Raw genomic sequence first — 16,385 nt, 5'->3', positions numbered from 1 at the left:
AATAAGGGGAGCCCTTAAAAGTTATGTTTCTTTTTTTTATGATTCATTTATCTTGGGGGGGAGGGGCAGAGGGAGAGGGAGAGGGAATCCCAAGCAGACTCTGTGTTGAGTGTGGAGCCCCATGTGAGGCTTGATCTCATGACCCTGAGATCACGACCTAACTGAACCAAAAGTTGGATGTTTAACTGACTGAGCCACCCAGGTGCCCCTAAAAGTTATGTTTCTATACAAAATTACAGTGGCCTGAGTGTCCTGTATTTTTGAAGATTTTCCCATGATCAGCACACTAATAAATTCTGCCTGTATTGACACCTTTGTTTCATCTTGGTAGCTTCATTTACTGAGTGCTGAGTTCCTTTCCTTGGTCCCTCAAGTCATATTATTGAGCCCAACACAAAGTGACGTTTATGTTCTTTCTAAGGTCAACTTTCTAGTTTCAACATGACATGCTCTGCTTGTAATTTTTCACTCATTCATTCTTTCATCAAACACTTACTAAGTACTTGCCGAGTGCCAGGCACCATATTAGGTGCTGGGAGTTTAAGATGACTAAAAACTGGTTACTAAGATTCAGGTATTTGCAGTCCAGTGAGGGGGAAAAAAAGTATTATCAGATGTGATCGGTTTTAGAAAGGGGGAATACAGAGGAAAGGCAATTAAGCCTTTATAGAAAATTGGGGAGGGCTCTACAGAGGAGGGGACCCATGAGGGGTTGGCCAGGGAGATGAGAAGTGCTGGCAGGGTCGCACCATGTATGCACAGACCCAGGGCGTGAGGGAACATGGTATCTCTGAGGAGACCTGAGAAGGTAGAGCATTGAGTTCATAGGGAAGTTGCCGTCAGAAACCGAGATTGAGAAGTCGGGTGAGGGGCAAACTGAAGGGCCTTGGGCATATCTGGACAAAATCTCAAGACCATAGGATGTCATTAAGGATTTTAAAGTAGGGGGTAACATGATCCAAGTTTGTAGAAAATGACTCAAGCAATGAAGGCTGGTGGGTTCTAGAAAGTACGACCCCATGAAATATTAATGGGTGTACCATGGAGAAAAGGTTTCCCAGTCCAATGGGTCTAAATAACACTCCATACCATCTATTTGGGGGCCCTCGGCACACGTTAATATTTTAAAGGCTCAACATAGGGCCTCTAGTAAAGAACCACTGATACCAAGTTGGGGCACAATGGATCAGAAATAAGACAATGCAGGGACACAAGTAAAAGGCTGTTTGTGATGGTTTCGTTCATTGTGAGGACTGGAACCAACGCAATGGGCTGGAGAACATGCTTGAAGATGGCGTGACCCAGGAAGGAAGAGGGGGTCTGCTGGCAAAGGTAGTGGGTGGCTGTGTTCTTGAGCTTGGTGTTAGACCTTTGGAATTTGAGGTAACTTTGTGATATGCGAGACTGAGAGAATCGAAAGGCAATTCGAGAGACAGTGCTTGGTATACAACAGAGGTCAAACTGAGCCACAGTGAATTAGGGCTCAGAGAAATAAAGAAAATGAGGACTGGAATCTTGTTCAAAATGATTAAATGAGGCCAAAATTTCTACCCCAGCCATCTTGCGGATTAGAATTGCCTGGAAGTACAGTGCTTCTTCTGGGTTTAATATTCCTGTTACTATATGAAACATGGGGCTGCACACCCACTAAAATCCAGGGCAATTGTTACAAAGAACATTTTGCTAATAAATAAAAATGAAAATACTGCGCGTGTGAAATTTTACTTCTAACCTCTGTTTGCTTACATTTACTGTTGGTTCTAAAGGATCAAGTGTCCATTTTCTTATAAAACAACTACTAAAAATGAGATAAACATCGTAATAATTTTTTTTTCTCCCTGGATACAACATGTTAAATAAGCATGGTTTCTAAATGATGAGGATTTATATTTTAGTCACTGGAATGTAACAAAACTGATGACTCAAACGATTCTTTCTGCCAGTCTTCAGCCCTCAAATCCAGACCAAAGTCATTCTTTTCTGTGTGTGTGTTTTAATCTAAAAAATGAAAAAAAAAAAAAAAGAATTCTCAAGCATTTGTAGTTGTCATTAAAATTCCTCTTTTTTCTTCATATTACTAGGAGGGACTCTACTCTCATATGCCTTCTTACACAGCTGCATTATAGGCATTTTGTATTGCAACCCTGATTAAAAAAAATTATAGGGAAATGGCTACATAATCACAGTTTTAAGCAAGGGAGAAAACAGGGGCCATGGTGACTGTTTCAGTCTCTGCACAGATGTGTGCAATATGTGTGTACAGTTGGGTGGACACAATCCTAATCATAAAACATGTGTAATACACGGAAATATAAATTATACTTCAGAGTGGACCGCCTAATTCATTTCAGTTAACCCTTCGAGCATCTATCTCTTTTCCTTTCATTTCTCTTTTCAATTTATTTTTTAGAATAAAAATTAATAAAGAAAGATTGATGCATGTGAAGCTTACAGAGAGTGGGGAGCAGAGTGATAGCAGAAGGCAGACTTTAATCTCAAGGATCTTGCGCCAACAGAGATTAATGCTTAGCCCATAATCTAAGTACAGACTATAGTAGGCTGAGCAATGATATCTGAGTCCTAAACTCTGGAGCCTGTGAAAATGTTATTTTATGCGGTAAAAGTGACTTAGCACACGTGATCATGCATTTTGAGATGGGAGAGATTACCTGGATTATCCAGGTGGCCTCAGTGTCATCTCAGCGGTCCTTATAAGAGGGAAGGAGGAGGGCAGAGTCAGAAAGAAAGGACAGAATCAGAGGTTGGAGTGAAGCACTTTGAAGATGGAAGAAGGGGCCATGAGCCAAGGAAGCAAGCAGCATCTAGAAACTGGAAGAGACAAGGTAATGGATTCCCCCCTAGAGCCTACAGACGGAACGTGGGTCTGCCAACCCCTTGATGTTAGCCAAGTAAAACTGATTTGAGTCTGACCTCCAGAGCTGTAAGACAGTAAATTCATGTTGTAGTAAAGCCACTAAATGTGTGGTAATTTGTTTCAGCAGCAACAGGAAACATGCGCAGATTAACTGCCCTGGATAAGGCAACAAACAGTGACTTTCATGTAAACTGCTGACTTTCAGGCTGGTGTCAGATTTCCTCACAATTTAATACTTTGGAGCAAATGGGGAAGAGATCTTGGGAAAGTTGAATTGCACAGTGGAAAAGAGAATGGGTTTTGAAGCCTACAAGCCCCCTTTCTTTTTATTGGCTATGTGACCTGGGACAAGGACAACCTCTGTAAGCCTTGTCTCCTTGCAGGGTTGCTGTAGGGATTAGAAGAGAAAATGTGAGAACAGTAGAAAGAATTCTGCTACATGAAGTTGGAATTCATGCTAACTTCACAGTGCTCTATGCCCCTCATCTGTGGAATGGGGAGGGCAGTAGTAATGGTCACATAGGATAGTGAGGATTAAATGAGTTAAATCTGTAAAGTGACTAGAACTGTGCTTGACACATAATAAGTGCTGCTCTTATTAAAAAGAAAAGGTCCTGAAATGGGGCAAATGCTCAACAAATAGACTGGCAGACTTGCCATGCAATTTTCTAGCACCATGCTCTATGCTTTCCAAACCTGCTCTGAGTATTATGCGGTCTCACTGAGACTTGGTCTCTGTCCCATCGACCTTATGGTCTAACTCAGAAATCAGGGGAAAGTGCCCATCCAGGTAAGGTAGTATGTGACTGGTCAATGAGCAGCACTGACCATGAACACCACGTGGCTTCAGTGCAGAAGGACAGTGGAGGAGTCCTGGTAGAAGAGGCACAACTCCCAGCTGGACAAGCAGAGGGGAGGGGAACTGCCTGTGGGCAGGGAGAAGCAGGGGCAGACAGGACTGTACATGCAGGGGTGGGAGAAGCATGGCAGGAGATGGGCGGGAGCAGATGTGTAGGGGATGGAGGCTTGACTAAGCCATCTGGCTTTACTATATGGCAATGGAATGTCACTGAAAAATTTCCTAGCAGAATACCGTCATGATCAAAGTGTCTCAGATGGACTTATGGCATATATCACAGTGGTTCTCAAGCATGGTGCTGTAACACACCACTGGGATATGATCCCTTGTGAGGTGTTTATAAAGGAACACAGAGCCAACAGTAAGATGATGATGATGAAGATGATGATGATGAGCGTGTTGAATAAATTAGAGAAGATTCAGAATACCTATACACTAGATGTGTGTTTCAAAAGCCAACTAAACACAAACCAACAAAGTACTGAAGCTAAATTGATAAAAGTAAATGAGTCGTTCACACAAGACCAGAGATGAAAACCAAGGGGTGCAGTATTAAGTCACTGAACTGAAATAAAGGAGGCCCCCTAAGCCAAAGCTAGCATTAGATTTTTGTTTTATTTCTACTTGTTTCTAAAATAAAATTTTAACACATGTACCCGGACTGCATGCTCGTCCTCTCTCCGGACCTGCAGAATGGGTAAATATTGGCTACTTGCCAGTTGTCAGGCAAATGTTCTTCAAAAGACTAGGGAGGTTGCATTGACAAGGGAGGTTGCATTTCTACCGGCAAATGACAACTCATGCAGTAGTGCCTTTTTTTTTTTCCAGGAAGGAAAGTGTACACCTGAGGTTGGTGGAAGCCCAGTGTTCAAAGAGCAGGAAGGAGCTTCTCCCCTCAAAGCCAATGCTCATCAGGTTATTATGGCTTCCTTTGAATGAAGCATTTGACACCGCATCTGTTTTTCTTTTATATGAAGAAAGACGATAAGGTGGGTGTTGAAGGATTAGAGACCTCAGCACTATCCTCTAGTAGATCCAAATAAACAAGAGCCTATGAGCGCACAGCAGGTTTCCTTGTTCTAAGAAGGACTACCAAGGAACCAGAGGGCTCATCAGGCAAATAGACGGTCAACAGCAGGGGTCCTAAGACAACAGCCAATTAGCTTGGAGCTCCCCAAGTTACTCCTGACTTATTTCAATATATGGCATAAGCAATGACTTCCTTTCCTTTAAAGGTGGTCAATATTAGCTGATTTTATCGAACAAAGCTTAACTAAAGTGGTATTCTAGGAACGCATATAAGAAGAATAGTTTATTGTCTCCTCTAGGTTTAGAAAGGTTCCTAAAAATGACCAAGTATGCTTAAAACAGACCCTACACACCCCATGCCTGACGGGGGTTTTCTCCAGAGGATAGAATCACTTTCTATGTTCTTTATTTCTTATTATGTTTGAACATATTTCACAATTACTATGTATTATGTATAAAGAAGATACTTTTAAAAGATCTTAATAAAGTGTCATTACTAGTTCATTGGATGAGCTTCAAAGGGCTGTTTACTATTGGTTTCCTGATCTGAAAAATGGACTTTAACGTGACTCGACCCTAAAGGCCTCTGCCTCATGGAAGGAAGGAGAAAAAGTTTTCAAAATAAATTTGTATCTTAACAGGCCTAGGAGATGGAAAATGGAAGAATAATTGACTTTTTGGAAATCTACTGTATTAAGTGGAGACACTGGTATGGGGGTGATGGCGGTGGGGCAATAGACCAAAAAAGGTCACGTATATGGATGTGTTCTAAAAGGTGAAAAAAAAAAGTCGTAGGTCACTGCCACTATTCAGCAACATGTGTGGCTACTAAAAAGAGGCTGGGCAGAGGGGGGCGCCCTGGGTGGCTCAGTCCTTTGAGCATCCCACTCTTGGTTTTGGCTCAAGTCATGATCTCGTGATTGTTAGATCGGGCCCCGCGTCGGGCTCTGCGCTCAGTGGAAAGTCTGCTTCAGATTCTCTCTCCCTCTCCCTCCTCCTCCGCCCCTTTCCCCGCTCTCGCATGCTCTCTCTCTCAAATAAATACATACATACATACATACATACAATCTTAAAAAAAAAAAAGAGGTTGGCATTTCACTGAGTTTCACTGCTAGGTCAATATTAGAACCCATAACCATAAAACAAACATATAAGATACAAAGTCAGAATTTTCAGGGAATGTGGGGTTATATTCTTGATCCAGTATTTCATTTTGTCATTCAATAAACACTTTATCCAGAACTTACTATGTACCTTGTAGCGACACGAGTTAATAATACAAGACTTAGTATAGCAGTGGAGGTTGGTTTGGGTTGATTCCTGGTCTTGTCTTAGGGTTGGCATTAGTTAGTGGTGCAGTTTGCGGCCATGAATTCATTCTAGTTAAAGCTAACAGTATAAATATACTAGAACCAGGAGACCTGGGGTCTCAACCAGGGTTTATGATCTTGGCAAGGCCACATCTAGGCCGCCGTTACATCACGTGTAAAACAAGGGGACTCATACATAATCCCTGATGGTTCTTCAGCCACAGTAATCTCCAACAATGAGGTATAGGGGAAAGGATCCCATAAAACTGGGCAACGGCCAACCCTAAATTTGCTACCTGTACGAACCTCAGTTCCCTTAAACCTAAAACGAAGATAATAAAATCGACTTTTCATTGATTGTTGTGAGGATTAACTTCAGTTAGGTGTGTAATAATATTTCTTAACAGAACGCTGGTACATAGGCGTTCAAAATATACAACGTCCTCTTGATTTCCACAAACCATCACATAGTAGCGTGTTGTTTATGAGCTTAACCACATATATATTTGAGCTCTAAAAGGAAATAGTCAATATCTTTTTCCAGATGCTTTATATTTTAGACTTTTGCTCACTGATTACTCTCTGATTCATTGAGTGCTTCACTAAATCATAGTCCCAAGATGGGCAGAGAGAGGGAAGGGGCTCTGCCAAGTGATAGTGGGAAAGCATCCTCTGATGCAGCCCCTCTCAGCACTAAGGCAAGGGTGTGTAAGCTGCTATGCTCCCTCCTCCATTGGATAACCATATAATTTATCATTTTCGTTGGGACACTTAAAAACATTTTTTAAATATTTATTTATTTTTAGGGAAAGAAGAGCAAGAGCGAGTGAGGGCAGGGGCAGAGGGAGAGAATATTTAAGCAGACTCTCTGCTGAGCGTGGAGCCTGATGTGGGGCTTGACAGGGGGCTTGATCCCATGACCCACGAGATCATGCCCTGAGCTGAAACTAAAAGTCGGACACCCAACCGACTGAGTCACCCAGGCACCCCAACTGGGATAATTTTGACAGTGAAAAACTATTTTAGTAAAATTGGGATGCATGTCCCCCTCACCTTTCAGGCTTACTTTTTGTGACCATTGTTCTCACTTTATAGCTACCTCTGATATCCTCATGGAGAGGAAATGCAAAATAAGGTTCTATCCAAATAATCTAAAATTTCTGTTTTTTAAAGGCATGCAAAAAATTACTTAACTAAAGTTTGATAAATATATAGTAACTTTAGATAGACTATTATGATAAAATAGTTGTGTTTATATTATTACTATGTATGCTTTTGAGTGGGGTCAGCAAAGTTTTTCTGTAAAAGGACAGAATAAATACCTTAGGTATTGTAGGCTAAATGATCTCTGTCACAACCACGTAGTTCTGTCCTTCCAGTGCAAAAGCAGCCTTGGACAATACATCAAAAGAATGGGCATGGCTGTGTTCAAATAAAATTTCATTTCCAATAACTACTTGTGAGATGGATCTGGCTTTGGGCTGCAGTGTGTCAACCTCTGCTTTAAAACAATAGTTCCTAGACTTTTGGAATTCATAGGACCAGCAAAATTTTAAAAATTCTGGAATTGATTTGACTTCTAATCTGTTATTTTGGTAAGTAATTGTATTTAAAAGGAAAAAAAAAAAAAAAGAAAAGTCATTGCCTAGTACCCTGGCCTCTTAGGATTTTAAAACAGCAAAAAACTAGAATAAGGGCACAAATTCAGAACAAACTTAGCTTTGTGGAAAACCAACCACATTGTCCTTATTTTTAAAAAATGTTTTCTTAGTTTGGTAAAAACTTGGTTGTGAATATACTCGGTTTAACGGCTGGGTCTTGAATTGCTTTGGGAGGACACTGGTGTGGGACATAGAAAGAGCATCATGTTTACAATGAAAATATCTGGATTTGAATAAGGTTGAGAGAGTACTAAGAAGGGAGAGAGGAATAGACCCTGGACATTCCTTTAATGGGACAAAACTCCTTGATGAGTTTTGCCCTGAACCAGAGCTTTATACACAAACATACTGTAAACACATAATGTGTAGACAAACATTACTAATACCGAGTAACCCTAGAACTCACAGGCTGCCACTGTGCAGGGTACCAGGCAGGGGGGCAGTTGAAGCGGTTACAAGCTTGCACCGTGCTGGGTTTGGGCTGACGACATAGTTCATCGGCCAGGATTACGGTTTCATTCATCTCTCTGGAAAGTAGGTGGGAGCAGAAGACATCTCTGGTCTGCAGGCCAACCCCACAGGTAAGACTGCATGGACTCCACTTGCCAATTTCCCACCTGGGAAGAAATCGGAGAGGAGGAGGACATCCTTAGTATCTGTGCAGAGAACATCATGACGTCAAGTGTTGCTAATAGAGTCAAAACACATACCTGGGAATGTGGGAAGTTCCAGCACAAGATTGGCTAGGAATTCTATCCTAAGCCTAGAACGCATCCTCTCCTACACGCTCTAGAATTCATTTAGAATAAACAAAGAGGGTGATAAAATGGAACCTCCATTTTTTACCCACAAAATCACCAAGAATGGTCACAACCATGTCTATTTGGAAGACATACACAAACTTCATCAAAATAAGGCGGTATGCTAGATATAACACAGGTTTGAGCGCAGAAAGGCTTTGGGCACTATGTATTGAACAGCCTTTCTGCTAATCTGTCTAGTCCCCCTTCTTGGCAAGACTGAAGAATTTGTGCTTGTTTTTCTTTGGCTTCAAAGTGAAAGGTCATTGGCTCCAACTTCCTTCATACTTCCAACATAGCATAGAAATGTCTCTGTCTTATGTATAAATATCATCACTGCCTGGGACTGGAGAATGTAACAAAAGTAAAGGTTGCTAAATAGATCAGTCTTCTTGAGGGGAAATAAGTGGAGAGAATGGCTCATTATCTGGAAGTAGAAGTCAAATACACACAGAGGAGTTGAGTGCATAATTGGCCATTCCGAATGGCCAACTCTTGAGAAGTACATTTACAGTGAGCTGAGGGCCTAGAAAAAAAATCCCACTCCATTTCCCTGTTAATGCAGCCTCCAAAATGGGAATGATAAGGAAAAAGCTCAGTTGCTTGGGCTTGGAGTAGGAGGTATTCTTTAATGATCAGCTTTGGAAAGTTCTATTTACAAAATGAGGCACTAAAATTCTACAAACAGAAGTTAGCCAAGAAAAGCATGGCAAGTAGATCGTTCAGTAGCTGGCCCCCCACCCCCAGCTTTTGCAGCTCACCTTGAAAATTGGCTTAAAAATCTTTGGCCTTAACGTTTTTCATCAAACTGCAAAACTGAGTACATACTCTCTCACTCTCTTTCAGCTACTCTGATATGTAACTACCTTACTAACCCCTATTTCCACTACCTCCTTTCATCTATCCTGTGTTTAAGTCATATGTGTAGCAAACAATTGCATTATTCTCAGTTCATTCCCCCCTCGTTCTCCAGCTCTGTCTTTACTCAAGCTGTTACTCTGAATTTGGAATACTTCTTGTCCTTTCCTTGTCTATCCTTCAAAATGTCTTCCATTTCTATGTATCCCAAATTTGATCCATGTTCAAGGCATGTATACCTGCTTAAGGGATAGGTACCTGTTCCAGACACTGATTATTTTCTCAATTATATTATAGTTATTCTGTCTGTCAAGGGCCCCACTGGAGTATACACCTCTTGAAGGCAAGCTCTGTGTCTGCACCTGTTTTGTAAAACTCACGGGGCTCATTATGGCCCCTTCTCGACAGTTAATATGCATGGCTGATAATTTCCTGATAAATGAGCACACGGAAGAGACCCACCAGCACAGTGGGCACTTTTAAAATCTCATTTAATTACCTCCAGAACAACATGAGATAGGCCCTACTGATTTCCCCCATTTTATAATCGAGGAAATCTGAAAGTCTAAGAGGTTGACTTGCCCCAAACCCATAATTGGTAAATAGTGAATCCAGGATTCAGACTTGGGTGTGTTTGGCTCCAAAGCCTTTGTGTATTCTATTGTACCATGCTGTCTCCAGGAAAACTGTCATATAAACATTCACAAAATTTTAAATGAACAGAAGAGGAGAGGCTGGATTGAATATATATTTCTTCTAGATCCTTGTGTGAATTCCTATAAACTTATTTTTAGATCCCTAGTTTGGGTTAATTCCTAGCTTTAAAATGTTGTGCTTTAAAATATACCCACACATTCTTTGCCACCTCTCCTTTCTAAAGATGAAGCCTTGAGTCTGGGCTGAACTTAGTGGCTCACTTGTAATGAATAGGATGAGGCAGAAGCGAGGCTCTGTGACCTCTAAGGCTAAGTCATAAAAAGGATATAGCTTCCATTTGGCTCTCTCTTGTTCACTGTGGGGGAAGCCAGCTGTCATGTCATGAGCTCACTGAGTCAGTCTTCAGGAAAGTCCACATGCAAAGGAACTGAAACTGCTCACCAATAGTCAGCACCAACTTGCCAGTCACGTGAGTGAGCTACCTTGCAAACAAGCTGATCCACCGGACCCAGTCTAGCCTTCAGATGATGCCACCTTCATGAAAGCCCTTGAGTCAGTATTGCCTTTCTAAGGTGTTCCCAGATTTCTCACTCATTAAATGGTGAGAGGTAAATGACATTTCTTTCTTTTTTTTTTTTTTAAAGATTTTATTTATTTATTTGACAGAGATAGAGACAGCCAGCGAGAGAGGGAACACAAACAGGGGGAGTGGGAGAGGAAGAAGCAGGCTCATAATGGAGGAGCCTGATGTGGGGCTCGATCCCATAACGCAGGGATCACGCCCTGAGCCGAAGGCAGATGCTTAACGACTGTGCCACCCAGGCGCCGCTAAACAACATTTATTTCTGTTGTGAGCTACTAGGATTTGGGGAAATGTGTTATGCAACAACAGACAACGAATACAGCATACTCCCCCCTCCAAACATGCATATGTTCATCAAAAGCCATATATAAGAATATTCAAAGCAGAACTACCGATAATAGCCCAGATGGGGAACAATCCAAATGCCCACTGATAGTTGAGTGGATAAAAAATTATGACATGGTCATACAAGAACACTGAACAATGAGAATAAGCTATAACAACAAGCAACACAGATGAATCTCACAAACGTAAAATTGAGGAAAGAAAGCCACAAACGCAAAAATTCATACTGTGCTCTCATTTATATAAAGTTGAAAAACCAAAACTAATCTATGATGTTAGAAATCAGGTTGGGGATTACCCTTGGTGGGCAGTAACTAGAAGAGGGGAACTGTGGGGAGGGATTCCGGGATGTTATCTTGATCTAGGTGCTAGATCTGGATCCACTTTGTGAAAAATCACCAAGCCATACATGTAGGACTTATGCACTTTTCTCTATGTTCGTTATGCTTCAAAAAAAGGTGTCTCCCCCTACTTTTAAGTGAAATGCTAAAATGTTGTGGCTAAAAAACAAAATCCAACAACCATGCTCAATGCTGGTGACCACAATGTGTGTGTTTCATAGAAGAGCTGCCTACACAGTGAACATGGTCCAAGGTTGAAACTTGTCATAGTACAGACTCTGGATTTCCACTGTCCGCACTCCTGCCTCCACCTCTGGCAGAAATTCAGTCACTGGGACCTTGAAGCAGAGGCATTTTGGCAGCCATGAGGTCACTTCAACACTGTTCGTCAAACTCACAAAATAGACATAGCTGCTTACCCATGATAAAACTACATTGCATTCCCAAGGGGGGTGGTCAGCAGAAGCTATCTGTGTATTAAGTACTCTGCTGATTGAAAGTATTTGAATCAACTGAGGCCAAAATTTTAAAAAAGGGAAAGCAGACTCTCCCTGCATTTCTCTGCAGAGGGGCTACATTTGTGAGCCTTGGGTCTGGCTGGCTGCTAATAATACTGTCCTAAGTTCTGTGCCTTTGGCTGTTTCTTGAGGGGCTACAGCAGGCCAGAAGGGAGGAGCAAGCTTGGGGGCAGGACTGGCTGTGGCTCACAGCCTGTGAAGCACTTACAGGCCTTCCCTGGGGTTCTGGGGCCTGGCTTCCCCACAAGCCCAGTGGTGAGAGGAGATAGGAGGTCAGAGGATGAGGGCATTAGTACTCCCCCCCGCCTCACTTTGCCTGATTCACTTATACTCATCTTTTATGTCTTCATTGACAATGTTACTTCCTCAGGGATAAAGCCCTCAACTGGTAAAATTTGTTTACTATATAGTCTCACTAATACTTCCCCCTTTGGAAATTCTCAGCACTCAAAAAAATTATTGTGGTAAGAACACAACATAAGAAACCCTCTTAACAAAATTTCAAGTGTACAACATAGCATTGTTTTTTTGTTGTTGTTGTTGTTGTTTTGCCTTTTTTTTGCTTTTCTTTTTTAAATTTTTTATTATGTTATGTTAGTCACCATACAGTACATCATTAGTTTTTGATGTAGTGTTCCATGATTCATTGTTTGCATATAACACCCAGTGCACCATGCAGTATGTGCCCCCTTAATATCTGTCACTGGGACAACATAGTATTGTTGACTATAGGTACAATGTTGTACAGACAGCAGAACTCTAGAACTTACTCATTTTACTTAACTGGAACTTTGTGCCTATTGATGAGTAACTCATTTCACCCTCCCTCCAGCCCCTGGCAACCATCATCCATTCTTTGAAAGTGGCTGGAGCCCCAGTGGGCACGTCAAGGCAGGCACATGCCCTGCTGCCCACTGTGGGCATTCCCGGAGCTACCTTGGCCCTGCTCGCCCATGCCTGTGCCAGATTACGAGAGGGGGAAGCCCCAGGAGCCCAGGGGCTCCAGAAATTAACACACTGCTGCTGACCGTTTGACTTTAGCTGGATGAGATTCATGGGACTTCTGACCTCCAGAACTGTAAGGAAATACCAGTTAATATGTCAGCTGCTCTTAAGATTAAAACAGCATTGGGGAGGAGTTAAGATGGCGGAGGAGTAGAGGACCCCCTTTTCAGCCAGTCCCCTGAGTCGAGCTGGATAGGTACCAGACCAGCCTGAACATCCATGGAATAAGCCTGAGACGCAGGAAGATACATCTGGATCTCTACAAATGAACATCTCCAGCGCTGAGTACTGAGGTACGAAGCAGGGAGCCGTGAAACCCCACACAGATATGGAAGATAAATGAAAGGGGGAGGGAGCCGCCATGTTTGGGTGCCGGGAAGCGGTAACCACCTGCACGGGGGAGTGGGCGGACTCGCGGATGGCACCCGTGAGAGAGCAGAATGAGACCGTGAGCCAGGGAACGAGCGCCACCAGACTGAGGGCTGGAGCTCCGAAGCGTGAGGGGGTGGCTGGCGGTATTAGAAACACAAAGGGACAAAGACGCACCGGCCCTGGAAGTGAGGGCTGGGACGCCGGCTGCGGGGCGCACATCCTGGGATGCTGCAGGGTTGAGCAGTACCAACAGAAACAGAGTTAAAGTGGCCAGAACATCAGTGGAGAACGGTCCGTGATCCCTCTGTTCTGAGACAGAGGCTGAGACTCGGCCACTGCTGCTCTGACTCTCAGAAGAGGCACAGCAAACTGCCAGGGACAGCCACCAGAGAACAAAAGCCTGGAAATACTGGCTCACAGTGTGCCCATCCCCATCCCCCCTTGCAGGGGACATGGAGACTCTACCCAAACAGGGTTGCCTGAGTATCGGAGTGGCAGGCCCCTCCCCCAGAAGGTAGGATGAAAAATCAAGAAGCCCACATCCCTAAGATCCCTTAAAACAAGGGCGCACGGCCTGGGTCCCGGTCAATAATTTGCGCTCTAGACAACCCCGCAACCTCTCCTCATCAGAATGATGAGAAGGAGAAATACCCCCCAGCAAAGAAAAGACAATGAGTCTGTGGCCTCTGCCACAGAACTAATGGATATGGATATAACCAAATTATCAGAAATGGAATTCAGAGTAANTTCAGAGTAACAATGGTCAAGATGATGTGTAGACTTGAAAAAAGTATTAACGAAAATGTTAATGAGAATATAGAATATCTAAGGGCAGAAATGAGAGCAAATCTGGCAGAAATTAAAAATTCTATGAGCCAAATGCAGTCAAAACTAGAGGCTCTGATGGCCAGGGTGAATGAGGCAGAAGAACATATCAGCGAATTGGAGGATGGGTTAGTAGAAGAAAAAGCTAAAATAGAATCTGGACTCTAAAAAATCCATGCTCATGAATGTAGGTTATGGGAGATTACTGACTCAATGAAACATTCCAATGTCAGAATCATCGGCATCCCNATTCTCAGACCACAACGCTCTGAAATTGGAACTCAACCACAAGGAAAAACCTGGAAGAAACTCAAACACTTGGAGGCTAAGAACCATCCTGCTCAAGAATGACTCGATAAACCAGGAAATCAAAAAACAAATTAAACAATTTATGGAGACCAACGAGAATGAATACACAACGGTCCAAAACCTATGGGATACTGCAAAGGCAGTCCTAAGGGGGAAATACATAGCCATCCAAGCCTCACTCAAAAGAATAGAAAAATCTAAAATGCAGTTTCTATATTCTCACCTCAAGAAACTGGAACAGCAACAGAGGGACAGGCCTAACCCACTGACAAGGAAGGAGTTGACCAAGATTAGAGCAGAAATCAATGAATTAGAGACCAGAACCACAGTAGAGCAGATCAACAGGACTAGAAGCTGGTTCTTTGAGAGAATCCATAAAATTGATAGACCACTGGCAAAACTTGTCCAAAAACAAAGAGAAAGGACTGAGATTATTAAAATTATGACTGAAAAGGGAGAGGTCACGACCAGCACCATTGAAATTGCAAGGATTATTAGAAACTTTTATCAACAGCTATATGCCAAAAAACTAAACAATCTGGAAGAGATGGAGGCCTTCCTGGAAACCTATAAACTACCAAGACTGAAACAGGAAGAAATAGATTTCTTAAATAGGCCAATTAACTATGAAGAAATTGAGTCAGTGATAAACAACCTTCCAAATAATAAAACTCCAGGCCCAGACGGTTTTCCTGGGGAATTCTACCAAACATTCAAAGAAGAAATAATACCTATTCTCCTAAAGCTATTTCAAAAAATAGAAACAGAAGGAAAGCTACCAAACTCATTCTATGAGGCTAATATTACCTTGATCCCCAAACCAGGCAAAGACCCCCTCAAAAAGGAGAATTACAGACCGATTTCTCTAATGAATATGGATGCCAAAATCCTCAACAAGATCCTTGCTAATAGAATCCAACAGTACATTAAAAGGATTATCCATCATGACCAAGTGGGATTCATACCTGGGATGCAAGCATGGTTCAACACTCGCAAATCAATCAGTGTCATAGATTATATCTAGAAAGAAAAATTCAAAAATCATATGATTCTCTCAACAGATGCAGAAAAAGCATTTGACAAAATATAGCAGCCTTTCCTGATTAAAACCCTTCAGAGTGTAGGGATAGAGGGTACATTCCTCAATCTCATAAAAACCATCTATGAAAAGCCTACAGCAAATATCATTCTCAATGGGGAAAAGCTGGAAGCCTTTCCCTTAAGATCAGGAACACGACAAGGATGCCCACTCTCGCCACTATTATTCAACATAGTACTAGAAGTCCTTGCAACAGCAATCAGAAGACAAAAAGGGATCAAAGGTATCCAAATCGGCAAAGAAGAAGTCAAACTGTCTCTCTTTGTATATGACATGACACTCTATGTGGAAAACCCAAAAGAATCCACTCCCAAACTATTAGAAGTTATAGAGCAATTCAGCAATGTGGCAGGATACAAAATCAATGCTCAGAAATCAGTTGCATTTCTATACATGAATAATGAGACTGAAGAAAGAGAAATTAGGGAATCCATCCCATTTACAATAGCACCAAAAACCATACGTTACCTTGGAATTAACTTAACCAGAGACGTAAAGGACCTATATGCTAGAAACTATAGATCACTCTTGAATGACGTTGAGGAAGACACAAAAAGATGGAAAAATATTCCATGCTCATGGATCGGAAGAATTAACATAGTTAAAATGTCCATGCTACCCAGAGCAATCTACACTTTCAATGCTATCCCGATCAAAATACTGAGGACATTTTTCAAAGAACTGGAACAAATAGTCCTTAAATTTGTACGGAACCAGAAAAGGCCCCGAATCGCCAAGGAACTGTTGAAAAGGAAAAACAAAGCTGGGGGCATCACAATGCCAGATTTCGAGCTGTACTACAAAGCTGTGATCACAAAGAGAGCATGGTACTGGCACAAAAATAGACACAATAACCAATGGAACAGAATAGAGAACCCAGAAATGGACCCTCAGCTCTTTGGGCAACTAATCTTTGATAAAGCAGGAAAAAACATCCGG

The 16,385-nt window shown here is 42.1% G+C and overlaps 1 protein-coding gene across 5 annotated transcripts in view; it reads right to left on the bottom strand.

Annotated features, from left to right (window-relative positions):
- ADAMTSL1 (ADAMTS like 1) overlaps positions 1-16,385 on the bottom strand; it is an 861,688-nt gene that overhangs the window by 130,436 nt on the left and 714,867 nt on the right. For all 5 annotated transcript variants that reach the window (XM_019801253.2, XM_034663958.1, XM_034663959.1 and 2 more), the window contains one exon: positions 8,141-8,351. In XM_019801253.2, coding sequence (XP_019656812.2) covers positions 8,141-8,351 — 211 coding nt within the window. The remainder of the gene's footprint in view (positions 1-8,140; positions 8,352-16,385) is intronic.

The sequence above is a fragment of the Ailuropoda melanoleuca genome, chromosome 7, assembly GCF_002007445.2.
Source record: "Ailuropoda melanoleuca isolate Jingjing chromosome 7, ASM200744v2, whole genome shotgun sequence".
Classification (NCBI taxonomy): Eukaryota; Metazoa; Chordata; class Mammalia; order Carnivora; family Ursidae; genus Ailuropoda; species Ailuropoda melanoleuca.
Note: the sequence above shows the minus strand (reverse complement) of the source record. Positions and strands in the feature narration are given on the sequence as shown.